Below are 27508 nucleotides of genomic sequence, written 5' to 3'. Positions count from 1 at the left end.
AGTCTGCTACACTCAAGGTCAGGCAGGTAAGAGAGAGCAAACAGGCTGGGTGGCGGAGCAGCGGGTGGACAGCCACAGTAAATGGACTCGCATTTTCTAAAGCCAAAGTGCTAATGGCTCACAATCCAAACCAACCGCGAGAAAACCGCAAGCACAACCCATTAACACCAGACAAGAACGTACAGTCGGAAATAACACGCATGTCCCTCTGTTTTCCAGCAGGCTACCAGGGCCACGAATATCACTGCCTGCGTAACTGACATGTCTCCCTAAAACACTCTGTTGACTACTTTGCAAATGTTGGACTTCACCTCTCTCTCTCTCTCTCAGCCCTGGGTGAGTTCATATTGTTTGGGGGGAGCAATCAGGCTTTATTAGGCTTGTATGACTTTGACATTTAATAGAAAGTCTTGCAGGGGAAAAACTGGGTCTGATCATTTGAGATTGTGACTTTCATGTTGAAATAAAAGACAGGTGTTGATCTGCGGCCACATTTGTTTGATGTGCACATATTAATATCACATGTTGGACTACCAGAGCTGGGAACTGTGAGGTCTTGTGATTCAAAGTTTGACATTGTGTATTATCCTGATTGCAGTAAACCATTCACATGTAGGTCAAAATGAAAGAAATAAGAATAATTTGCAGAAATTCGTCCACTATTTGAAAAAAAAAACAAAAAAAAACCCCAAAAAAACAGCTGCTAATAATAACCTTTATTTTACATTTTCCACCAAAATTGCCCAAAAATGAAAAAAGGCAACGGTGGAATGCAGTGTTCAGATGTCTTCCATCTTTCATCCACACCTTTCACAACATCCTGAGGAAGGACTGATGAGGTGCTAAGAATAACCCCCAGATGTGATGTCACCAGAAGGGGAAATCAGATTTGTCCTGCTGAAAGATACTTTACATTATGTTGACACACTTATTCAAGGTGACTTTTAATGACACCCAACCCACATACCAACTCAAAGGCCTGCCCTGTGCAGTATATATTTCACATACTGAAGCACGTCTAATATCACCATCCTGACTGAGGCGGTTCGTATAGATTGGTCTATCAATCACCGCCACTTCTGTGTGAGGAGCTTTCATTGCAAGAACAGGGATACAGACTTGAGGCACCCTGTGAGATCATTTAAACAGACAAACGTGTGACATTAAAAACAATAAATGAAAGCTGCATTATTGTGGAGTTTGTTGATCTAGATCGACGTGTCCCCAAATGTGCCAAATGTGCGAGCCAGCAGTGATTCTGTCTTGCAACGCGAAGGCCGTAACCACTGATCCGTGTCCGTTTTGAAGGAGATTCCTCCAGCCGGACACGGTGAGAACACACACAGCCCTGAGCCTTCAGCAGCCTCCGTAAATCACATTCTCACAGCTCCTCCTCTCTTTCTCCTTTTCATTTCTCTCTTTATATTTTTTTTTTTCCTCGTCTCTTTTCATTTTTACAGTGCAGTGAGGAATGCTCGCTCTACAGGGTGGCTGGTGCTCAGTGGAGCGACTCAACTCCCATGTCTCACACTCATCCCATGTGTCTCCTATTAGCTACACTCAGCAAAGAGAGGAGGAGGAGGAGGAGGAGGAGGGACGGAGAGAAAGAGGGGGAGTCAGAAAGAGAGAAGAGAGAGGGGGGAGGGGGAGGAGAGTGAGGAATTTGATATGCTTTGTGCATGAGTGACTTGTATAAAACAAAGAAAGGGCAAATAGTATGAATGTATGTGAGGGAACGAGGAAAAAATAGTATGAATACGCAAGAGACTAGCAAAAAAAGATTATAATTTATTTCCAGATTTTTTTGCCTTCATTTGCATCTTGTTTCACAAGGTAAATTGAAAATAAAAAATAAAAATAAAAAACGACTGCCATACCATGAAAATGTAAAAAAATAATACAAATAATATGTACTGTATATATAATTATATCATTATCAACAAACAGACGACATTAATCATAATAACAATACTATTGATCATAAACATAACACTAAATTGCTGGTCTCATGCATATAGAACACCCCTCAGATACAAAAGAGGGGGGAATTACTAAAAATAGAACCAAAAGTTCCACCAGTTCAGAATAAGCGCCTAGCTACATGCAATGACATAAAAGAGACTCATTTACACATTCCTTCTGGCATCAAGTATTTTACACATACTTCACTATTGCCGCCCCCGATCTAATATACTGTACAGTGCACGATACAAAACAGGACTGGAGTTTTAAGAACATGATGCAGGGAAGCGCTGGAGCCTGGACCATCGACGTGGTGCAGTTAGCAGGGACCATGTGCAACGCTTTCACGCCCTCCTCCCTCTTCTGTTTAAAATCTTCTTGTTTCCTCTTCAGTCAGTTCCCTTGTCCATTAGTCCAGCTTTTGTTTTTCAGTCTGTGCCCCTTCATTGTTTTTCAGTGCTTCTGTTGTATTTCATTTTTGCACACATTGTCCCTCGGTTTTCTCCATGCTGCTCTTTGTCGTGCCCCTCCCTCACAGGGTCTTGTCACTCTCCTTCTTCAGGTGACTGGACGGGGGTCAGAGGAGAAATCATGTTAGAGTGCAATTCAAAGTTCTGGACGCACTTTGAAAGCTTTACTTGAATCCATAGATTGCATTTTGTGCATTTTGTGATATGTACAGAGGTTATGTACATTTCTTACTCTTGTTTAAAGAAAACATCCCCCCAGTGTTGTGGTGGCCTTTTACAGCCTAAATCTTTTCGGCTTTCTAATAGGGATCTTACAACATTTAAGAGTAAATTCAAGCAGTCTCAGGGTACCTAAACCAAGAATTTCTTTGTCATCACACTGAAATTCTTTCCTTGTCAACACATCGAAATTCTTACTATAAATGCAATTACAAAAAAAGGAAGTTAATAGAATTCTTTTAAACCCAAATCGATCTATTTACATTTGCCACTTTCTTTCTTTCTTTCTTTCTTTCTTTCTTTCTTTCTTTCTTTCTTTCTTTCTTTCTTTCTTTCTTTCTTTCTTCAATTGACTGAAAAGGTGAAACAATGTGTAATTTAAAGTTTTGACATCTGCTTTTGGGACACATTTTAAAAGCTATTGCAATTCATAGATTGCGTTATACAGGATTAAAATACGATAGGAGTTATTACATTTTGGGACAATTGAAAGGAAAACATCTCATGTTCATGCTAACTACAGGGTTCGTAGAGATTTTTATGAATAAAAATGTATACACTGTCAAGGTACCCAAATAAAATCTTCCAGACTCTTGAAGCATTTAATGTCACATTTTAAGGCTCGCTTATGGTCAGTGCTCGATACACTTATGGATTCCAACATAGCCATTTATTTCGGAGCAGTACCTCTGGTAGTCATAAGGGGCAGTGTAGCAGTGTAGCCGATAGTTAAGTGAGACAGGGCCACAGGACAAGTGGAAGACGTTTTTTTAAAAGTCATGTGAGTTGGTGAAAAAACTTCCAACAGAACAGATGCGATGAGGTTGGACAGTGCCAAAGGAAAAATGGAGGTGACTCTAGTCACGCCCGCTGGTTGTATTCCTTAACAGCTGTGCCAACGTGAAGGACGCATGGAAGCCCAGTATTTGAGCGGTGACCACTTTATCTTTCGAAACGGAGGTTTCTCTTTTCATTCATAAAGGAACGCAAATGAGCCACGATTGTTGTTATATGATTCAATAATCAATAATACCCATTTATGAATGAATGTTGCACCTTGGTTTATTTTACCAGATATTCATATTAACTTTGCTTATTTAATTTTTGCTAATTTCAATGGGAGGAGATGACTCAAAGTTGATTATTTAATTTGAAATATATGTAAACATAAATATATTTTTGGTTCCTTGAGTGACTGTGTAGATGAAACACCAGATTATGTCAACAATCTTTTTCGGGGAGTATATTCAAATGGGTGTTCCTAACCTTGAAAACATAAATTACACATAATCCAAAATTTCAACATTTGTATGAACCCCGAAACTACTTTTATCTTTGGCAGGCTGGCCAGCTGTAGCCAGTATACCCAAGGCTGCCAGATATAAGTTCTGATTGCCATTTCTCATAGTTTCATAAACAGATATTGAGAAAAAAAAACAATCCACAGATGAATTGAGGATGACAACAATTGTTAGTGGAGGCTATATTCAATCTCTGCTGCAGTTACACAAACACACAGAGTGTCTGTACCTGTAATACTCATCCTGGGTGAGGGAGTGGTGGTGATGGTGATGGATCCACTGTTGTTCCAGGGCCAGTCTCTGGATCTGCAGCTCTGCGCTCTGGGCCTGCTGCATGGCCTGGAGCTGATGGGCTGCTGACATTGGACCAGTGAGGGAGGACGGCTGGGGCAGGTCACGGAAAGGAGCACCTGTGAAAAAAAAAGATGAAACAGAGGAAAGAGGAGGAGCAGGTGGGGACACAAAAAGAAAAAAAACGACACTGAGGTCAGTCATCATCATCGTATTCAAAAAGTCTGCTCAGAAACTTTTTTAGCACTGTGGAGTTTTTAGAGAAAAAAACTGAACAAGTACATGGACGAGGAGCCTTCTCCTCACCGAACAGCTGTTGGCGGAGCACCTCGCTGTCAGTGAGGGGGTGAGCCAGGATGGGGGTGCCTAGTGTGGCTCCTGGGTAAGGGAGGCGTGCCAAAGGAGACCCCGATGCCAACGGGTCCATCAGGGGGTGAACCCCGCCCGTCGCTGGATGCCAATGATGTAATAGAAAATACAGGATATATTCAATAAGAGTCAAAGCAGTGAAATTCAAAACAACGATGATTAACACAGCATGAAAATACTTTAATGATGCACTTAATTGATGTCAGATTCTTGCTGGCACATAACAGTTGAAAAGTCACAGAAGTCTGGATTCAGTTTTCTAAAGAGGACCACAACTGTCATGGAAATAGTGATAAAAACGTTTCATTAATTATTAACTTACTGTGCAATAAAAACAGCGATAAATTACAAAGTTATTCATTATTTATTGTTTTAATGGACAATAAAAAGAATACTTGCAATAAAAAGAATTTCAAATGAAATATGAATCCATTATTAAAAGGGGATTTACAAAAACAACACACAACAGCCAATAAGTGCGTCATTTTAAAATATATGAATGAATTCATAAATTAATAATGGCACTTAAAAACTTTTTTTTAGATAAATGGATTCACAAACTGAAAGACTACAGATTTTAATTAGGGATTTAAAAGGGCAATATCCCTTTCCCTTTGTGTTTTCTTCCTACAATTACTGCTTTATAACTGTTTCCATGTCATTCTTGGTCCTGTCAAATGCAACATCATATTTATATGCTTATGTTGAGTTTGATCAAAAAGACAAAAAGCTTCTCTTATTTCCTCAGACATAATCTGTTGACTGTTAGCAAACTGAGATCTGATTTAACAAATATCTATAGATAGGTATATGCAAAAACATGAGTGAACTTAAACAAATGGGTGAACTCTTGATTATAAATCAAAATATCACTCAAAATCATGAAATTTCTTCAATACTGAACACAAATTATTTCAGTTAAAGGATAATGCTGGCTGTCCACTTTGACTTCTCTTCCGGTTAAAAAGTCTCTTCTAAAAATGTACTTTTACTAGAGTAAGCATATCCTGATAATTTACCTCATTTTTATTATAAATTGTTTTATTTAAGATTTGTGCTCTTCTTTTTGTTTTGTTTTTAACTGTGAAACACTTTGTACTTTGAGTTGGTAAGTGTGATATTTAGTGTGTTATTATCTATATCTATCCCTCCAGTCCACAACACCGATGAAAAGACAGAGGCTGAGGTCAAGTAGTCAAAAATATTTCGTCTTTACCTAAACAATTTTCCTTGACAAGGGCCTGAAACTATGTGAAGGATAACTCATATGATCTGAGGAAAACACAATTGTGGTGCAAAGCTAATAGGGCTGCACTTACATTAAGGCCCATAGGAATTGTGGGACAGCATTACCTCCCCTTCTTTCATACAGGCTGCTCAATACCAGTCCAATATCGATACCTTGACTTCGATACCAGTTCCCGAACAATACTTTTTTCAATGCCAGTTTTGTGAAATCCCTTTTAACAGAAGATTACATTACACATACACGTGGTGAGCCACATCTCTGGGCATAACCAAGCGTCTTTCCTGAATGCCTCGAGACAGCCAATCACCAGCACTATTAGATCCTGGCACAGCAAGCATGCTGGGTGCTTACTGGCTCACTGTCGCTGATGAAATTAACTCCTTAGGTGTTGAAATTTTGTACTGAATGACAAGACATTTTCCAATACTCAGTAGTATCAAGACACACAGTCGGTGCCATAAAAGTATCGAAGCTTGACACCCAGTCCAAGTCAGGTGTGATCCTGGCTAAAGGAGATAATTAAGAAAGTATTTAAACACCTTTCCCTTGCATTTGCATTCATCATGGCTGCCATCAAGATGCTTCCTGGGCTAAAAAGACTATTTGACTGCAGCCTGAATCCATCAGTGTGTTAGTCTGTCTTATAATACTTTCCTACAACACCGATCCTATTTGTGCAAACTGAAGGTGTAAATGGGTAAAAAATGTGTCATGAATCTAGTTAGATGCTAAAATAGCTGGCCATTTTATTTTTAAGCAGATATTACTCAAAGAGGAATAAATACTGCATTTCTTTGGGATTATTTTAAGATGCAGACAGGGACACATTTGTTGTGTCAATCCAACTCACACAGCAACACAGTGTGGGCAAAGAAGGAAGAGGTCATCTGTATGTATGTATTTGGAACTATAATGAAGGCCAATAGTATGTAGAATATCGCTAACCTTATCCTTTAACTTTTAGTACACAATACAAGGCAGGTGACAATGACAGCATTGTTAGTAGCAGTGGGTACCTGTGTCTTGCTGGTGCAGGTGAAGATGTGAGTGGATGTGTGAATGCTGGTGATGATGAGGTGTCACGTTTAACATCTGGAGACGTCCCAGATTCTCTCCTCCACCTCCTCCACTTGATCCTCCTCCACTTCCCCCTCCTCCTCCTCCTCCTCCTCCACCACCACTTCCCCCCCTTTCTCTCTCTCTCTCCCTTTCTCTTTCTCGCTCTCTGTCACCAAAGGCCGGCAAAGTTGCCCTGTCTCTCTCCCTCTCCCTCTCCCGCTCCCTCTCCCGCTCCCTCTCTCCACTTCTTTCTCTCTCATAAGAGGCAGGAGAGCGAGTGGGAGTGGGGTAGGTCTCAGGGGGAGCGGCTGGGGCAGGAGCGGGTGGCAGATGAGAGGACAGGGAGCTGGGAAAAGAAGAATGGGGGACTGGATGATGGAGTGAGGCGGCATTGGAGGTCGGTGGAGCAGGTGGAGGTGGAGGTGGAGCTGGCGGAGGAGCAGTGGGGCCTGCCGGGGCTGGGGGGGCAGCCGGGGGGGCAGATGATGCGTGAGATGGGAGAGAGGGTGGGAGGAGAGATGATGGGGGTGGATTGGACAGGGACTGAGGGGCAGGAGGGTTGGGAGGTCGAGTTATTGGTGCCAGAGCTGGGTTCTGGAGGTGCGGGGGTCCAGCGGGAGCAGGGGGAGGAGGAGTGCCATAGAGTGATACCTCATTAGCTCCTGCTGCACCTCCTGCAAGGAGCAGAGAGTGTGCATGCGCTTGAGCATTGGCATGGGCATGATGAGAATGAGAGTGAGCGAGGGCAAGAGCTGCAGGATCAGGTATGGACCCTGGTGGGTAAACCCGCTCATCACTCTTGAATTCAAACCCCTGCTTTATTCGCTCTCGATGTGCAGCCATTGCATGTGGAAAGCCGACTCCTCCTAACCCTGCACCCCCAATACCTCCAGGTATTGGGCCTCCTGCTACACCCGCATGGCCTCCAACGCCTGGGCCACCTTCAAGGCTGCCACCATACAGAAAACCCAAGATGGCTGCAGCTGTAGCTGCATCAGTAGGCAGGTGGTGCGGGTGGCCTAAAGCGTGATTCTGGAACTGAGGAAGGAAGAATGACGGGTGGACATGGGGGTGGCCATGGTGTACTTGTTGGTGATGTGCTTGGGCACGGCTTGCTGCCCCAAGGGGAGACATAGCATGAGGGCGGGCATACTCGCTCAGGGTTCTCAGCGCTGGGGTGTCAGGGCCCAGATATGGACCTCCTATTCCTATTCCTAGTGCCCCCTGAGGGCCAACCACTGTTGTTGCCCCACCCATAGATGGCAGGAGGAGGGAGTGGGGGATAGAGTGAGCGAGGGAGGGGTGGATATGGTGTGCTTGAGGAAGGTGAGCATGTGGGTGTGAGGGATGATGCTGGGGGTGAATGGAAGGGTGGGAAACAGAGTTCCCCGAAGAAGACGAGGAAGAAGATGAAGGATCAAGGATGATTGAAGACGAGGAGGGGAAGAAGAGAGAGGAGCCCTGGCGACATCCTGCAGCGGCATTGACATCCTTCTGCTGCTGCAGAGAAAGAAGTAAAAGACAGTAAATCACACCTGCCCTGATCTACTTTACTCCCCATCCATTAAAATGATCAATTTAATCTACATCAAATCCATTTAATCTGACACGCTACATAATTATCACGCTCAAATGTGCACACCTGTAGATGTCGTTCCAGTTCCCTCTCACGCTCACGCTCCCTCTCTCGTTCCCTCTCTTTTTCTCTTAAATCTCTGGCCCGCTGCTCGACCTCCCTGCGTGCCCTCTCAATCACCTCATTCCTCTTCTTCCACAGTTTGGAGCCATCCAGTGGGACAAAGAGGACATCGCTGCGGGCACATGAATTCCCACTGCCACGGTCAAGGACCTTGTGAAACCTAGACAAGAGTGACACAGCAATTAGTGGATCATTACTACAACCATCAGGAGTCAGAATCACTGTCGTAACAGTTACCATTACTGCTAATTACATTTGATCACATAAAGAAGGGCTGAGCAAAGAATCAAGATGTAATTTGGACTTTACCGTGCTGATTGGCTGGCGTGGATAGGAATGTCTACAAGTTTGGGTTCAGGGGAAGGGCTTCTCATCACGGGTGGTGGGCTTTCACTCTCTTCCCTTTCTTCTATTGGTTCCTCTTTGATAACAGGTGTTGGAGGTGGGCCTGAATCCGAATGTCCATCTCCAACAGGGAGAGAAGAACTAGAGCCAGGGGTCGAAATGTTGTTGTTGTTGGCTGAGTTACTAAGAGGTGGAGGTCCTTTGGAGACATTCTGAGGTGAGAGTGATTGCGAGTTGGTATTGCTGCTATTGGGCACGGTGCTGTTACTATTGCTGTTAGTCATGTTACTGCCGCTATTCCCATTGGAGTGGTATGTCCCACTGAATGGTGGGTGGTTGTTCAAAGTGCCATGGAAAGGGGGAGGGCGACATCCAGGTGAACAGCTGGACGACACACCTTGTCCAGGAAGTGGCATGCTGGGTCCAGAAGAGGAGCCAGGGGGGAAAGATGAGAATCCTCCCATCTGATTTGTGGATGGGCTAGGCAATGGAGAGAGAGGTGTTGGAGGAGTCTGGTTGGAGGACTGGTAATGTGGGGGACGTACATTGGGTGCCACACCTGATGGAGGTGGCTGAGTGTGGGAGGTCTGAGGTGGCGGTAGAGGAGCTTGAGGTGGTGGAGGGGGATAAGGAGCATTTGGAGGGTGTCCATGATGGCTGGAAGAAGAGGAAGGAGAGAGTGCAGGAGGTTGATTTGGGCCTCCGCGGTTTTGGTACAGTGCAGACTCTCGCAGGTTTGAGTCTCTCTCTGTGTCTCTTGGCCTGGACTGGTAGTGAGGGTGAGGTGGGTGGGGGTGATGGGGTCCTCCAGGCCCTGAATACTCTCGTCCAAGGTTTGGAGCCACCCCAGAGGGACTGAGGTACTCTCGATTTGTGCCAGTGGAAGGAGGCACCCCAGCAGGAAAATCTTTCCCTCCAGTGGATGGGTATTCTCTGTGAAAGTGGTCTGCTCCAGAGGAAGGGGTTTGTGCCTGCTCCATGGGAGGAGGGAATTCTCGGTTGGATGAGTTTGGGGGATGTGGGTGGGGGTGTGGGGGCAGGGAGGAATGGGAAGGGTGACTAGGGTTGTTTTGGGGTGATGCAGGTGGGTCTCGGTTCAGCATGGGGGTGACAGGTAGTCCGCCGGCTGAACTTGGGGGGTTTCCCTGGGGGATGGAGTTGTTGTTTGGGTTACTGTTGCCTACATCTCTTGTCTGGCCCCCAAACTCAACCCATCTGCCTCCATCTTTGTCTCTGGGATGCCCCCCTCCAGTTCCATTGGGGCCAAAGTCTCTACCCTGGTTTTGGTTTGGCAGAGGAAACTCCCTCCCTGCATCTCGGTCCCGTTCCCTTTCTCGCTCTCTGTCTCTGAAAGCTGGACCAAAGTCTCTTCTCTCAGGACCCAAGGTGGGTCCATCTCTCCCAGAACCTTGAAAATCCCGGTTCTGACCCACAGAAATTCCCCCAAACTCCCTCCCTTGGATGCTGTTGGACCCAGCCATCCCACCACAATTGCTATTACTATTACCCCCACTACTACTGTTGCTGCTGTTGCCAATGGGAGCAGAGAACTCCCTGTTGATCTCCCTCCCCCCACACTCCCCCCTCACTCCCCTGTCCCTCTCTCCTGCAGCACCCCTCTCCCTGTCCCCTCCACCTCCAGCGTACCTGGGAAGGTACTCCCTGTGGGGGTGAGGATGAGGATGGGGGAGGTAAGAGGGGTGGGAGGAAGAGTGGCGAGAAGATGGAGGATTGTACACAGAGGGGAGTTGCTGCTGCTGCACTGGGGGCTGGTGCTGTGGTTGGTGCGGGTGGTGGTTTCCAGTGTAACGGCTGTAGCCCCAGCTCCCCTGGCAACCAGTGGCTGTGCCACCCTGCCAGCTGGTGGAGCTGTAGTGGTGAGGAGGGTGGGAGGAGGGTTGGGTCTGAGGCTGGGACTGTGGTGGTGGGCCGGTCTGCGGCAACAGAGAAGGAGGAGTGGACTGAGACTTGTCCATGAGCTTATCTGCCTTTTCTATTTTGTCTCTTTCCGTCTTAACTTCAGCAGGCAGGTTTTGTCCACCAAGCTCCAATGGCTTCAGCGCAGGTGGAGGAGGAAGAGGAGGGGGTAAAGAGTGGGGAAGGTTGGGGCTGTTATGGGAAAAATCTCCTCCAGAGATAGTTGTCTTGGTCACACACTGCGTGTTTGCTTTGGAATTCATTCTGTTGACACCAAGTGCACCGTCAACTCCAGTCGGTCCACCATACTCGACTTTACACATCAATTTGGAGTCCAGGGAGAAATAAGACTTTCTCCCACTATTGCTGTCATTTGATGAATCCCCTGCTCCACGGAGTGAGGGAGTCAGACCAGAGGAAGAGCACGGAGTGGAGGGGGGTTTAAGAGACGGACAGTCTTCAATTCGTACATCCACTTCCCGCTTCTCTCCGTCTCCACAGGACTCCTCCCCTCTCCCCTCTCGTAGTGCCCTTCTATCCTCTCCAGTCACCTTCCCCGCTCCTCCCTCCTTCCCTTTCTCCCTCTCTCCTTGCTTTGGTGAGTCAGGGCCATCAGAATCAGAGTCCAGGCTACCCAGAGGGGATGCAGAGAGACTTGGGGATGAGGAACGATTGTCCTGGTCTATATCTCGCCCACTGCTCAGACTACTGCTGCTATTGGCCAGGCTCCCTACAACTGAGCTCCTGCTGCCCTGGGATTGGCCATCTTCATTGTCACTCTCACGGGATTGGCTGGCAACTGAGGTTGGAGGTGGGACAGTGGAAGGAGCCGAACTTTCAGTTGAGTGTGTTGATGTTGGAGGGTTTGGGGTAGCGGCCGAATCCTGAGGATGAAGTAAAAATATATATTTTGTGAATGTGCTTTCATTGACTGTTTCTGTATTTGTAGAAACGAAGACTATAAAAATTAACTGGGACTATTGGGTGATTTAGCTGAATCAAAGCTTCATAATTAGTCTTTATATAACAGGTTGATGAAATGTAACACAAACCTGAACTTTCTGCCTCTTTGGAGGAGACACAAGTTCCTCCCCCTCACTCTCTGATGAATCATGCCCTTGTGATCTGCGACTGAAGCGATTTCCAGCCAATTCCTCACCAGCACCTCTTTGCTAAAACAACACAAGACTTTTTAATTCTGTAGTGATGCCTTTGAATACCTAACAGGCCTATGACTGTTTTTAGAACAAAGCAACACATAGACACACACATGCAAAACATCAATGTCAAACATAAAAGATGTCAAAGTGCTACTCTGTAAACACACTATCGAGCAATACTGACACTGCAAGGGTATGTCTGTGGCAATCATACTGATGACTCATACGACAGCACACACACACGCTCACACATACACAAAATTCAATACACAGAGGCAGCTCTTTATTCTAAGTGACTCCTGGACTTGCATGCACACACGTATCCTGTAAACTTAAGGCCAAAGCAATGACAGGAAAGAAAAGAGACAAAAGAGGAAGGCGCTAACCGTCTGTCTATCGTTGCGTTCAGGGCGAGTGGGGCTGGGGTGAGGGCGTCTACCCCTTCTCTCCTCGCTTGCCCCCCGCCGTCGCCCACTGCGCATGGGCATCTGCAGAACCCAGAGTCCAGCAAGGGAGGAAGATGTGGAAGGGAGGGAAATAGAATGAAATGTTAAAACAAGGCAGAGTTAGAGAGAAATGTGAAAATAGAGTTAACACAAGCCAAAGAATGTCACATTCGTTCAGTTGAAGACAGAATGTAGCAGCAGCAACAACAAGTGAGGAGCAAGAATAAAAATGGGAGGGAGGTGAAAAGAAGAACAGGCCATAATAAGAAGACAGAAAAGAAAGAAAGAAGGCAGAAGGACAGAGAGGGGAGGGAGAAAGAGGAAAATATGAACCTGGAATCTCAAAACCAAACAAATTACATCTTAGTCATCCTGGTCATTATGAAATACTATCACATATTGAACTAATTATGATGCAGCCATACTCCCATATGCACGACATAAAGTACAAGAATGAAGCAGGTACACTCCCTGACATCATTGTGAGAAAAAAAAGGACGTAGGCCTTGTTCATACCGATTCTTTGTGTGTCCGTGTTTTCATTATGTCTTCTTTAAAACATCCATTTTACAACACAAGCCATTGCGGTGACTGAACTGGTTCCGTTTGCTGACTGACTGGGATGTGTGTTACACCATGAGAGCTAGCAAAACCTGTGAAGAAGCATACACAAAGAAGGCATTAATAAATAAAATGGGGCTCTATATAACAATTTGTAGAAATGCACATGTAGTAATCACATTTCTTATATTGATCACGTGAGTGGATTATAATGCCACGTAAAAAATAACACCTTCTTCGTCTCTCTCGGTCGGGGACGTGCCTCGTCTCAGTGCCTCTCTCCACTCAACAGAAAGCAACAGCAGCTAACGTTAGTTTAAAAAGAAAGTCCACTGACATAATAAATAATAATCCAAAATAATTGTTTTGTTTATCTCTGTGTAAGTATTCTGACAAGGTCTGTCAGTCAATAGAATAATGCAGTGGGAATCATGTGGTCATGAGTCTTGCCAGATTGTGGAGAAAAAAAGTGTCTGAGTTCTACAGTATGCATGAAGCACACTGTACTGCCCCAACGTTTGCTAGCTAGCTTTAGCGACGATAACGTTAACTAGCGTTAGTAACATTAGGTAGTGTAACCAACTGTCAACCACTTGAGGGACCAGAGGACTCATTAGTGCATGGAAGGATGAAGCAACAAGCATTATCATTTGCTATCTGCACCGAGTAGGGATAGGATAAATAAAAGATTTTTATCTTGGATCGCAATAAAAACCCCTCACAGCAGGTTGATCGATAATTGTGAGTATGCTCACGAGTGACTTGCGAAGCAATCTAGTTCACTGACGATGTGCAGTCCAGTCCTATATTGGTTCCATGATTTATTTTGAATTGCATAAGCCTGTCACAATGGTTGAAGGTATGGCCTGCAGTTAAATATGATGTGCGTAAATATTAGACTCCAAACTAAATAACGACAGGTAGATGAGGTGACCGCCATTTATCTTTTATTAGCACAGGAAGATCTATGATTATTTATTTAAGATTATTTGCTTTCAACTCAAAATTTTAGGAGCCCCAGCACAAAATTTAGAAGCACCACTTAAATCGTCAAGCAACATATATGACATATTCTCCGCCATAGTGTAATTGTATCACTGACAAATGCTTTGGTATTAAATAGAGAATTTCCAGAACTAACAACGTTCTTCTTTATTTAAGAGGATGAATTCACAAAGTTAAGTTGCATATACTAACAGACTATGTATTGATGACTGATTGATCACAAAATCATTTTGTAGCAAAATGGGACAAAATGGTCATAGTCCTATTTGTGATGCAATAACAATAAAATGAACTCAACGTAAGGTTTAAGTGATTCCAGTGTGTTTTAGCACGATTGATAAGAGTTTTAAAAATATTTTGATGATTATCTGGATGATATCGTGAGCTGTAATTATGTTGGACAGGGTAATCGCGACATGAAATTTTCAGTTTGTCCAACGTGGAGCACAGAGTGTAGCATTCAAGAATTTGTGGCATTATAAAAACAATCAGAGCTAAAAACTGCAAAAGCACTGTTACAATATTCAAAATCCATTGGCACAACTGCACTCAAGACAGTTTCCCTCTCTGCCTTCTGTTTTCACCGACAGGCACAAAAGGTTAGCCCACTCACAGTGAGAGAATGCACTGGTTTGGGTGGTATGACATTGAAACAACAGACAGAGGAAAGGTGCTGATTGGTGGACTGCATTTTGGGTCGGCAGTCTGCAGAAGACTCCTGCAAACATCTTGGGAACATGCTGCCACACCCCCCCCTTCCTTCCACCTTCACCACAACAGCCCAAACCCACAGCCACTTGTGGTTAACCCACATGACCTGGTTATGGCCGCCAGAATCACATGCTTATTTACCCAGCCCAGCCGACCATTAGGGAAATGTACCATGTCAAGATCCACTATCCATTTGGGTGTGCCATGCTGACAACATAGGTGGACTACTTTTGCGAGGCCTTGTCTAATCCATTCATTCACGGACCACTATGATGAAAAAATGGCTCATGTATATTGAATGAGGATATAAATAGTGCACACCACTGGATGAAAAAAGGATATATTTAGTGAGCTGATGCACACTCTATAGTAGCGGACACACAGATTTTTGCAGACAGGCTCCCTGCTCCACTACACATGGCTATGCATTAATTATTAGTGCATGCTGCAGTGACTGATTCAATCAGTCTTAAGAGCAGAACCTGAACTGTCACAATCACTGCTCACACTTCATATGCATGAAAAGACGGGCACATGTCCTCACAGGCGATGATGATGATGATGATGATGCAGCGGCTTTAATGAGTAAGAAAACAGTCAGAGCCCTGGTGGGTTACAGTGCACATCATGCATCTCAGTTACAGGTGGCAGCTACTGGCCTGTCTGTGGTCGTCTGTGGTCAGTAAACAAAACGCACACACACCAGCCCCACACTGCACATGCATTATCAACAAATTGACCACCGCATGTGATGCAAAGCAGCAGCATGCAGTCGCCGTGCTTACATCACCAGCGAGCGGGCACTGCAACGACTCTTTCTTCTTTCTTCTGCCTGCGAATGTTATTGATACACATGCAGAGGAGACCGGCCGAGGCGGCTGCTGCTGCTGCTGCACAGCCTCGGTGGAACACGGTCCACCTACGACGAGGGGAGAGTCGTGTTCGGCAGCACATACATGTTCACAATCAGAATGGATGCCTCTGCAGGGCTGTTTCTTTTCCAGCCCTTAATAATAAAAAAAAAGAAAGAAAAGAAAGAAAGATGATATGGAATGGCGAATCTCTCTCTCCCTCTCTCTCCCTCCCTCTCTCGCTCTCTCTTTCTCTGTGTGTCTCTCTCTCCTTTTTGCTCGCAGGAATGTGGGTGCGCGTCGTGCACTCTATTAGCATTAATTCACCGGGACATAATCTCGCCATAACGCAGGAGTTGGCTTGATAATTAACGGACAAAGGAAAAGGGAAGAAAAAAAAAGAAAAGAAAAAAAACATGGGAGGGAGAGCAGCACAAACGTGGCCAGCAAGGAATAAGCGACCCAAAACACAAGAGTATAAGCATCCATTTTTTTCCTCCCCACCGTCTCCTTACCTATGGTATCCAGCGATGCGTGCTCTCACTCCTCACTCTCCCTCTTTGCTTTCCTTCTCCTCTTTTTTTCCTTTCTCTCCCTCTGTTTGGTCGTTTTATGTTGCACGCTGACACGCACACCTCACAGCCCAGGCGTCTGTCAACAGAGGCTCGGGCTGGCTCATATTGCAACGGGCTCCGATCATAACAATAATGCAGAAGAAGAAGAAGAACGAGAAGGAGAAGGAGGAGAAGGAGGAGAAGAAGAAGAAAATCTCTTTCTATTCGTTGCAGGGAGAAAACTGGGGTGCCAACTGAAGACTACAAATTGATGCGTACCCTCGCCTCTTCCCCACCCCCTTTCCTTTCGCCCCCTTTTTTCTTTTTTTTTTTTTTTGTTGCCCCCCTCCCCTCTCTCTCCCACCCTACCTACTCCCCCTCTTCTTCCTCTAAGACGACTTGCACTTTTTTTTTTTTTTTTACAGGCTACCCCTCTCCGGTCTTACAGTCACAATTTCTTTTTTTTTCTTTCTTTTTTTTTTTTAGTGGAGGGGTGAGCCGAAGAGAGGGGATGCACGTCGGGTGAGAGAAAGGGAGAGAGGAGAGGGCGTGATTTGCATGAGGAGAGAGAGAGAGAGAGAGAGAGAGAGAGAGAGTGAGGGGGGGAGGCTTGAAGAGGAGGAGGAGGAAGGAGGAAGAGAGGCGCAGAGAGAGGGCCAAAACTCTGAAGAGGGAGGGGATCAAGAGGGAGGGTCTCTCTCTCTCTCTCTCTCTCTCTCTCTCTCTCTGTGTGTGTGTGTGTGTGTGTGTGTGTGTGTGTGTGTGTGTGTGCGTGTGTTTTGCCTGGTCCCTCCAGAGTCACCTTTACTGTGTGGAGAGGGCTCCGGCTTCACGCTGAATATGTGGCTTTTCTCGCGATGAGGAGGAAGAAAATGTCCTGGAGGGTCTTTGTTCTCACAGGCCTCACCGCCCGAAACGAGCTGAAAACAGAAAATACATGAAGCTGAGTGTGTGAGCGTTTTTAATGACTTAACAAAGACAGCTCTAACTCGTTTGGGATAATTAATGAATTAACGAACTGACAATTAAATCGTGGTGTGTCTGTCTGTCTGTCTGTCTGTCTGTCTGCCTGCATGTCTGTCTGGTAAAAGCTTGCAGCGGTGTGTCCAGTCAAGCGGCTCTGCAGACCTCCTCCTCCTCCTCCTCCCCTCCGCTCCGCTGCTGTCGTTCTCTCCCTCTCCCCCCCCCCCCTCGTGCAGCCCCCTGTCCCGTCTCCTATTGTGTGGTAACCACGGCAACCCGGCCGGAGACTGTACCCGCTGCGCATGCGCGGCTCCAGTCTTCCTTCATCATCATCAGCAGCAGCCCGGCACGAGACATGAACATACGAGAGGGGCCTCGTCGCGCTCGCGCTCCCCCCGCTGGTCAGTGTGCGCCACGGCCGGCGCGTGCAGGCAAGGCTGATGATCGATTCGATCTGCAGCCGCGCGACGTTTCAATACTGCTGAGGTGGTGCTGTCAGGGTCGCGCGTGAGCTCACGATCCAATTATTACAAGTCACAATATTTTAGATATATTACAATTAAAATGAATATATTCAATTAAATCTATTATTTTATATACAGGCCTGTACACTTATCGATCTGCTGCACGAGAGAGTGGTGCAGCTATAAACCCACCTTTATTTATTTATTTATTTATTTATTTATTTATTTATTTACTTATTTATTTATTTATTTATCTATCTATTTATTCATTCATTCATTCATTTTAGATAAAGAGCGATGGAGCACCGTCTTTATATAATGATAGAATTTCTATTCAAAATTGTACATATACATAAACTGTAACCTGTAGGTTATATCCTGTAGAAGACAAAGACAATACTCGGTTTCCCTGTGATGTAAACAACAGACGCTCTTTCTGTGAGTGTGAGGGAGAAACTAGTGAACATGGAAAACCAGATTGTTTCCATACTACTGCCCTTTGGTTTGATTTACAGAAGTGCTTCTCAGAAATGCTTGAAAAAGATGCAACTCTGAAATATAGATATTGTACTCATCTTTAACAAGTCATACTTCTCCCCAGATTTATGTAATTGTTAATCATTATTTTAGCATAATATCATATTCATAAAATTAAATGGCTTGAAAGATTGCCTTCTAGTTGCATTTTTAAAGTTACAGATTTGAAATCATAGTTGACTTTACCTGAAAATTTGAATAAAAAAAGACAAATTTAGACTTTTCAAATTTACTCCTTTTAGGTAGCAGACCTTTGTGTTGTGTTGTTTTGTTTTGTTTGTTAATGCTGAGGGTGGGCTGGAATTTTGTACTTGTTTGTAAGTATCTGAGGTTCTTGAATAAAATGAGAGCGAGAATTCATTGGCTGATTTTTTCTGCCTAAACGAACTAAATAAACTAACTCTTTGTTTTTAAGACTGGTTAAACTGAATAAAAACAAACTGATCTTAAAGGGCAGTGCAATTTCACAGTATACTTTGTTTATATGTGGCGGACCCTGCCAATGTTCTGGCCTCAAATAGACTTCTGGACCTTATTTTCTTCTGAGAACAGCTTGTTTATTCAGTCATGGAAAAGATTTTAAAAAAGAAAAAAAAAAAAAAGCTTGTTTATTTATTTATTTATTTTTTACCTCATTGATATTGTAAATATACAAATTCTGAGTTTAAATTTCTCCTCTAAAGCTACTTAGTGCACCTTTAATGTGTTATTATTTATATAGGCTATAATTAGCAGGAATTATTACAAGAATGCCAATATTTCCCTGTGAAAAGTCATAATAGCTTGTCCTTCCGTCCTCCATGTCAAGACCTCGAGAAAAATCTTTTGTACTACTGAGGAAAAATTCAGCCGATACTTCCTGAGTTCCTGCAGGATTCTTACTTAATTCTCGTCGGCTCCCCTCTAAACTCCCAAAGGATTCCTTCATGATTCTTAAAATATTCTGCAGGATTCCTGTAAGTCCAATATTTTTTGTAGGCAATGTCAAACAGCTACTGTGACTTCAATATTTAATGTGCAGTGAAGACGTGCAACATGCTGGAATGTTTCTACTTTGTGGAGAACATGGCAGCGGTGGTTTCCTGGTCTTTATCCATATTTTATTCAGGGATTATTTACATTTTGCAAGTTTTTTACTTAATTGTACATTTAGCTGAGCAGCAAAGGAAAACATGACATGCGGCTCTTCTCACATCTTTATTTTTTGTCTCCTCTTCCCCTCTCTTCCATCCTCCTTCCTGTGACCTACAAATTGATGTCAGTGCACCATCCTGAAAGGTGTTTCGATTCTTCAAATGCATCTCGAGGAGAGAGGAGGCTTCACCAGAGAAACAATGAGTGAGGCTGCACAGCTGTATCTTTTGCGGAACATTTTGGGGCCTGACACAAAGCTGGACTATGCAAACCATTGTGAGAGAGGGTTCTGCAACTGTTCCTGTGTATTCAGAACATGCAAAAATGATGTCTCATTTAGTCAAATGCTTGTTGCCTCAACTCCTCTCTCCTCAGGTCTCTTCTTTGCCTCCTCCGAAAGGAATCAAGGAGGCACGTACTGAGAGATGAGAAAAAAGGGGAGAGCAGACCCTCCTCTTTGAACAAACACACAGAGATCTTTGTTGGAGCTGACACATGTCCATCTCTTTATTAAGCGTAACCTCAACAGACAACTTAACAGACACAACGGCGTGGCAAGCTGCTGAGTGTTCACATCAAAAAACAACACGAGGAAACAGGAGGAAGTGGAAACGACGGGGCACGAAAGATCAAAACACTTCTGCGATGAGTCAGAAGGAGAGACAGCCAGAGGGATCAGGAGAGAGAAAGTGCTCGTCTGCTGAGAGGTGAAACACTGATTTTTTTTTTCTTTGCTGCAACTGGCTGTAGTCAATTAAGTCAATCAGTTACTGAAGCGTGAGGTCAACATACTGTAGCCACAGTGCATTATCTTTACGGTTGTGGAAAACTAATTAGTCTCAATGCTTTAAAGTGTGTTTTGAGTGTTACTATGTAATTACTATGTATGTGCCGGGGAAGTATAACATGATTTTTATTTTTTTTTTTAATGTATGCAGGCTTTTCTTGTCTGCCACTGCTAATGACACTGGCACTCAAAGGGCGCTGGGGTTGCGGAAGTTGTGCCCAGCGTAACGGGCCTGCTCACCCAACTCCTCCTCAATCCTGAGAGGAAGAGGAAGTGAGGGGAGGTTGTGAAACAGCAGATGACACATAAAGGGGAAAGAAGAGAAGAGATAAGAGATGTTAAAGATTGTCTCTACATATGCACGCACACGTGCAAGTCAAGCTATGAATACACACCTCATGAGCTGATTGTACTTGGCCAGACGTTCTGATCTGCAGGGAGCTCCAGTCTTGATCTGAAAAAAAAAAAAAAAAAACAAGGATCACAGAGAGGCTCCATTATTACCAGCATTTCATATCTGGACAGCGACTAAGAGTTATTTTCACCATCAGGAGGTCTTCGTCGCTTTTTCAGATTCATCGTGTAGTCTGAGAAGTGTCTTCTCCTAAATTTGCTATGACTGATAAATAACGTCCATAACAAAAGCACTCACATATTCTGGAACTTGTCATTTAATTTTACTTTTTTTTCACAGAACAAAACATTCCCCTCACATACAACCTTATAATTGTATAGTTTTGTTCATTATGGAATCCCCGATTAAAAATGGCTTTTCGGATAGTAAATGCTGCCAACCATGTCCTCCTTAAACATCTACATAAAATATTCACATTTCATAGTGAAGTAAGCATATGTAATATTATATTCTGAAGCTGTAAGTGGCAAATGTCAAGTTTTTTTCTTGAAGCTGTTTAGTAATATGTCTGATATTGCAAAACTGCAATACTTACCTTCCCTATTTATTACACGACCTTATACTTGAGCAACGTTTCCACTGTTCCATTAAGTGTTACTGTTGTTTTGTATCGTTTTGTTTCCAGACTGTTGCAGTGAAATCTTGCTGCAGTGTTGCAGAAAGATTCCCTCCACTCAGCTCTCCTTAGCGTGTCCGCTAACTAATGAGTGGCTTCCAGCAGAAACACAGAAGTTACACAAAGCCCCTTTAAACTGGGGACTTGAGATGGGGCGACCCTCCTCATTGTTACCTGTCCAGTGCAGAGTCCAACCACCAGGTCGGCTATAAAGGTGTCCTCTGTTTCCCCTGAGCGGTGGCTCACCATCACACCCCAGCCGTTCCCCTGGGCCAGCTTACACCTGAGGGGAAGTGGCAGTTTAACTACGGTGCATGCTCTCACATGCAGGCACGTACAATGTCCATGCGTCAAGCGCACACAAAACCAACTCACGCCTTGATGGCCTCGGTAACGGAGCCGATCTGATTGACTTTAAGCAGCAGGCAGTTGCAGGCCTTGTCGTCCACGGCTCGTTGTATCCTGCGTGGGTTAGTGACCGTCAGATCGTCTCCAACCACCTGCACAGTTTGTACAGCACAGTTACAGACAGACTGGTTTTACACATCAAGATCAACGGACATTACAAATGTGAGTTTGTTGAAGTGGGCATTTACCAGGCAGGTAGATTTATTGAAATAAGCTACAGATCATACACACACGGCAGCCATTTTCCTCTGACGTCAGGCTCAAGGTGGGAAGCTCGAAATCTGGTAATTCTAATATTGTTATGCTGCTCTGTTCCAGGTTGCCAGTCATAAAAACGCTTTTACTCTGAAATGTGTCCCGAGGTCCTTCCTGATTATCACTGTCTGTTGTCTTTTCAGTTGAGGATAAATCCGGAAGCAGTGAAATGATAATGATTTGTCACAGCAGTGTGACATCTGACAGTCCCACCCAAAGAGGGACATCGGAGGAAAACGGTTGCCGTGTGAGAAGGGTCCATTGGGTTTTATAATGGACGTCGCAGAGTCCAAAATTTTGCAGCCACACTAGCAATTAAAAATCAGGATTTCCAGTTCAAAACTCCAAAACCCCTCAAGGACCACCTGAACTAATTAACTTGCACATAACAAGGACAGAGTGTGACATCATACCTGGATGCCCACTGAGGCTGTGAACTGTGACCAGGCCGGCCAGTCGTCCTGGTCAAAAGGATCTTCAATGGACACCACTGGAAGAGAAGAACAGTGATTATTTATGTGCATGATTCTAACATGAACGTTTTTTCTCTGACTCACCTACAAGTCAGCCAGTGGCGTTGCCTTTAAAGGTTCTAATGGGAGCGATGTCTTAAAATGCACTCACATTTTAACACAAACACACTCTTGCCCACACGGGCAGGAAGCACACCATTGACAGGGTAAAGAGCCACATCAGAGTAGGTCCCTGCTGGCCAAATGTGCACTGTAGCGCATAATTAAAACCTCTTTAACAGGCCCAAATGTCAGGAGGAGAGAGGAGGCCGTGGAGACATTACACCCTCTTGTTCTCCTCGTTTATCTGTTAAGAGAAATATGGGAATTGTAGAAATATGAAAATTACGCTGGTGTGTCCAGATTCTGACAGAAATTCAACCAGATATTAACGCTGACGGTGTCCTTCAATGAGCATGTGGACATCAATGCGTTTATAATGTAACAGCTCACCCCTAAATAAAAATACATATCTATCTATTTATCCATCTAGACTGTTTTGGTGTGAGTTGATGAGTTTTGGACATATCAGCAGTAAAGATGAATGCCTTCACGTGAACATAATAGAACGAGATAGCCAACTACATACAGAGCGCCAGACAAAATACACATGGAAAACTCAACAGCAATCTCTCCTTCTAGAATTCATGACCTGGTTACTCAAGATAATCTGCAGGCATTCTACTGAACTTACACCCACCAACCTTATCATTGCACACAAGAAAGCGTGCATGTACTCATGGATGAGAGGCTTGTGCTTGTGACCTGTAATGTTAGCTTTCTTGGGTAGCTAGCCTCTCATTCATGGGAAGATGCACTCGTCCCTCTGTGCAGTGATATGTTTACATTCTGGTGTTACTGAAGACTGAAAATAACAAAATAATAAGTAAAATGCAACAGCATTTTTGTGTCAAATAATTTTAATATTTGATTCTCAAAAAGCAACGTAGAATAATTCATTCGTAAGCATAAAATTGCATAAATCTGTCATTCATTCATGTTTTTACCCCGGCCCCTTAGAGAGTTTGTGCATCCCACTGCCCTGTATTATCCTATATTGGGAATTGATGCAGTGCTACATAATGACAGGGTTTTGCAGCCCCTTTTCTTTAAAACCGCTTGTATTAAACAGACATTCTTTTATCAAGGGCATCTCCTGAAAGGTGCAGTCACAGAAACAGGTTATGATAACTAGAAGTGGATTAAGTGTGAAAGGCTGTCATAAATCAGGAGAAATACAAGAGAATTGTGTCCCTGGGAGGAACCCAATGAAAAGGGGAAGTCTATAAAGCATTCTATGTGGATACATATTCCTAGAACTAAGAGGAAATATGTGTATTTTAGGTTTTGGGGTGAACTGTTCTTTTAAAGGCCCATGATGAATCTCATTTGTCCACATAATGACACAAATTTCTGACATGTACTTGACCCATTTCTGGGTTAAAATCTGACCCACAGACTCACACACATCACCTCACACACCTGGGTAGTTGTTGATGAAGCCCTGGTAGATGCTGGCCAGCTCGTCAGCGCTGATGTTGCGGGCGGCGTTGGGCGGGGACTTAAAGTCCAGGTCGTACTTGCCCTCAATGAAAAACTCAGAGGCGGCAACATCCATCCCTATCACCACTTTGTCTGTGAAGCCAGCTTTCTCTATGGCCGTCTTGATCAACTCCAGGGCTGGTGGAGAGAAACAAAGAGATGGAGGGTAAAAATCACAGGAAATCAAGAGAGGGACTACTTTACATTGTGGCTCTGCTTACCTTCACTGTTCTCTTGTATATTAGGAGCAAACCCGCCCTCATCTCCCACATTTGTAGCATCCTGACCATATTTCTCCTTGATGACACCTCTCAGAGTCTGGTAGAGCTCCGCCCCCATGCGCAAAGCATCACGGAAAGACTCCGCCCCAACAGGAAGTACCATGAACTCCTGCATAGCCAGCCTGTTACCAGCATGGGAGCCCCCATTGATCACATTAAAAGCCTGAGCCAGGGAACAGAGAAGGAAGATTATAGATTACGTTTAGGCTATTGTGTTTTTGAATAAGTACATTTTTGCAAAAGGACTCACAGGAACTGGGAGCACCAGGTCACCATTTCCTGCTAGATCAGCGATGTGACGGTACAGGGGGACACCTTTCTCTGCTGCGCCAGCTTTGCATATGGCCAGCGATACTCCAAGAATAGAATTGGCCCCAAACTTAGCTGGGAGAAACACACAACATGAGGACAGTGGTGGGGAAACATCATGGCTCATATTTAAGGCCTCATGTTCATGAGATATGAATGAGGCTTACATTTGTTGTCAGTGCCATCCATCTCAATCATCGTGTTGTCCAGCTTGTCCTGCTCCAACACACTGATTCCCTGATGGAGAAACACAACATCACTCAGAGTAGTTTTCAATCTTTGCTATATTGATTAAAATGCATCAAATTCTGCCACTGCTACTCACAGACTTTATGAGGGCAGGTCCAAGGGTGTCATTAATGTGATTAACAGCTTTGGTCACACCTTAGCAGCGGGGCAGAAGGAGAAGAAAGCGGAAACAGTCAGACCGCATGGAAACAGCCTCAAAGCAAAAGCAGATAGACAGGCAAAGACAAGAGACAGAGGCACAGACAATACAGCTCATTATGAGTGGTCACCTTTGCCCTTGTAACGAGTCTTGTCTCCATCACGGAGCTCCAGAGCCTCATAGATGCCAGTGGATGCACCGCTGGGCACAGCAGCCCTGAACACACCTGGCAGGGGAGAGGATGGGTGGGTGAGGCGAGATGTTTTCAGTGAGTATCTTTATCAGTGAGTAGATAGTGTGCTTGTAAAGACAATTAAGGTTTGTTTTTTTTTGGCTCGGTATTATTGGCTCCATTTACTGGCTTTTTTTCACAGATTATGATAAATAGCAGATGATGTAATATTTCCAGTGTCGGTCTATTACATATCATGCATCACTATTAAAACCACCAATGGCTTACAACAAAAAGCTAAACACCTAAAGTGTATATTCACACTCTGTTTCGTGCCAGTTCAAGTATTACAAAGATATAAAGAATAATACTAGATAAATATGCATACATGGGGTATGTAGGTTTAGATTAGACACGGTAAAACTGTGGCGCACATTATCAGAATAAAAGTGATGCTTTACATTAATATGTTTTACACATTAAAGTGTGTTTACAGTTGCAGAGGAAACTGCATGTAATCTGATGAATTACTTCCAGTGATGTCACCCCATGTTTAGGGCATTCTGGGTAATGTATGTCAAAAGCTGTCCACTGGTCTAGCATTACACTCCTATTACACTGGTAGACTCATTATGAAAAGTAAATGATCAAAATAAACTGCATTCTTCTTCCTTTTTTAAAAACCTGGCGCCTACATTACCCACAATGCCTATAAGCCATTGAGTGACATCACTGGAGGCAATTTATCTACTTTATCTACATTAGTAGTCGTCCTCCCCAGGTCCTGTAAAAACACTTTAATGTGTAAAACTGGTGGAGCTACCCTTTAATGGATTTATTTTTTTAACCTTTGCTAGTATGCAGATCCACTTCCACAGTTGGGTTGCCCCTGGAGTCCAGGATCTCCCTGGCAACAATATTCACTATGGACATCCTGTTAAAAAACAACAACGAGAAAACAGCTTTATGTAACCATTAGCCCAGCACAAAACCACTCAGTGCTCACACACAACATGTTGCAATCGCTCCATCTCTTTAGGCTTTTTAGGAGGAAGGCGGTGAAAAATGGAGACGGACGCATATAAAAAATATCAGACAAGTGTTACATTTCATCGCAGCCAGCAGTGGTGTTGAGGTGCCCTAATTCTGCATTATTCACAAGTGCTTCACACCCCTCTTCCTCTACCTCTACCTCACATACACACACAGTGTGACGATAGTGACGCTGCCTCGGGGATGGATAGCTGAGGAAAAGATGCTCCCTGGGAAGATGCTGGCACGCACACCCACATATACACATACACACCTATATATACAGAGAGGAGGAAACATAAATCAAAAGCTAATAAAGCATACCTATTTATGGATCTACTGTCAACCTGTTCCGGACCACAAGCCAGTTCAATTTTCTGTGCTGTTTCAGTCAGTGAATATGAACATGAACCAATGAAGAGAGAGGCAGACGGTGAGAAAACACAGAGCAGGAGGAGGGGGAGGAGAAGGATGGAGAAGGCTCAGAAGGATGGAGGGTACGAAGAAATAGATCAATCTTTTTAAACGTTACCTGCAGCGTGTTTGAAGCCTGCTGGTGGAGAAAGTGAGCGAATGTGGGCGCAAGAGAGGGAGAGATAGAGGGACCGGGGAGGTGGGAGGAGAGGGGGTGATAGCATATGACACGCAGGGGGGAGGGGGAGCGCGTGAGTCATTGGAGGAGGCAGAGAGGAGGGGAGGTAACGAAACCAGGAAAGGAGGAAAAAGGATAGAGTGGCAAGAGTTGCATGCATGTCTCAGTGAAGATGCAGCAAAATAGCTCAGAGAAAAAGCAAGATGTGCACTGAAATCTTTCAGTCTTTGCATTTAAAAATTGTCTTCCTGACTTACTAAGAGCCCTGTGATTCCTTTGGCACTCCTTGCTGTGCATACATCTGCTCATCTGCTAACTAACAACAGCAGCACTCATGACATGTGTGCAAATATTGTCCCAGAAAACCACTAACATCAAAGGATAACATGCTGCCAAATCCAGGCGGTGTTGTCATCGCTAGCTGAGAAGTAAAGATTGGCTGGAAATAGTGGAAACAAACATCTGTATATTTAGACTTGGCTGACGGGAATAAAAGGAGGATACATCTAAGCGAAGGCTGAAGCACAAAATGAGCTGCCGCCTTGTTGGAGAAATTTAAAGATCTAATGATGGGGATTAAAGGAGACAGGAAGACAGGTGACAACAGCAGTGCATGCTGGAGGGGAGGAAGTGCATTTAAAAATAGTTGAGGTGGATGTAATTAAAGATACAGCGAGCACAGACGGAGGCAGGCAGGGAGCCTGCTATGGGAGCGATTTGTCAAAAGAGAGAATGATTTTCATTGGCTGCTCCACTCATGAGCTCCATCTGGATGTCACATGACCTGCAGACATGGTGGCACTGGGAAGAGAAAACACAGGGATGGAGGAACATGCAGTTCAAGAGGGAACAGCAGCAGCAGGATAAGAGATTTGCACACTGAACAGCTGCATGAAAAAAATGACTGTAAATACAATGACAGCGAAGCAAAA

General features: G+C 44.3%; 2 protein-coding genes across 11 annotated transcripts; both read right to left on the bottom strand.

Moving 5' to 3' along the window:
- Positions 1–1775: 1775 nt before the first annotated feature.
- On the bottom strand, positions 1776–17401 carry atn1 (atrophin 1). Of its 9 annotated transcripts, none has more exons than XM_037074845.1 (12): positions 17298–17401; positions 16972–17089; positions 16131–16266; positions 13004–13140; positions 12428–12529; positions 11934–12053; positions 8929–11765; positions 8563–8779; positions 6878–8420; positions 4526–4693; positions 4182–4362; positions 1776–2528 (listed from the first exon to the last, which is right to left on the bottom strand). In XM_037074845.1, the coding sequence occupies exons 4-12, from the start codon at positions 13028–13030 to the stop codon at positions 2495–2497; spliced, it is 5229 nt and encodes a 1742-aa protein (XP_036930740.1). In that variant the 5' UTR covers positions 13031–13140; positions 16131–16266; positions 16972–17089; positions 17298–17401; the 3' UTR covers positions 1776–2494. The 9 variants fall into 9 exon arrangements, with proteins under 9 accessions (XP_036930740.1, XP_036930738.1, XP_036930741.1 ...); XM_037074843.1 differs by having other exon boundaries at positions 17193–17344; XM_037074846.1 differs by having other exon boundaries at positions 16131–16305; positions 16972–17324.
- Positions 17402–19986: 2585 nt separating this feature from the next.
- On the bottom strand, positions 19987–26650 carry LOC119006335 (gamma-enolase-like). Of its 2 annotated transcripts, none has more exons than XM_037074963.1 (13): positions 26517–26650; positions 25801–25886; positions 24911–25006; positions 24718–24776; positions 24560–24629; positions 24334–24467; positions 24024–24246; positions 23743–23940; positions 22162–22238; positions 21461–21585; positions 21260–21368; positions 20450–20508; positions 19987–20311 (listed from the first exon to the last, which is right to left on the bottom strand). In XM_037074963.1, the coding sequence occupies exons 2-13, from the start codon at positions 25883–25885 to the stop codon at positions 20242–20244; spliced, it is 1305 nt and encodes a 434-aa protein (XP_036930858.1). In that variant the 5' UTR covers position 25886; positions 26517–26650; the 3' UTR covers positions 19987–20241. The 2 variants fall into 2 exon arrangements, with proteins under 2 accessions (XP_036930858.1, XP_036930860.1); XM_037074965.1 differs by lacking the exon at positions 26517–26650 and adding an exon at positions 26309–26395.
- Positions 26651–27508: the final 858 nt, after the last annotated feature.

Source organism: Acanthopagrus latus, chromosome 17 (genome assembly GCF_904848185.1).
Source record: "Acanthopagrus latus isolate v.2019 chromosome 17, fAcaLat1.1, whole genome shotgun sequence".
NCBI classification, from domain to species: Eukaryota; Metazoa; Chordata; class Actinopteri; order Spariformes; family Sparidae; genus Acanthopagrus; species Acanthopagrus latus.
Note: the sequence above shows the minus strand (reverse complement) of the source record. Positions and strands in the feature narration are given on the sequence as shown.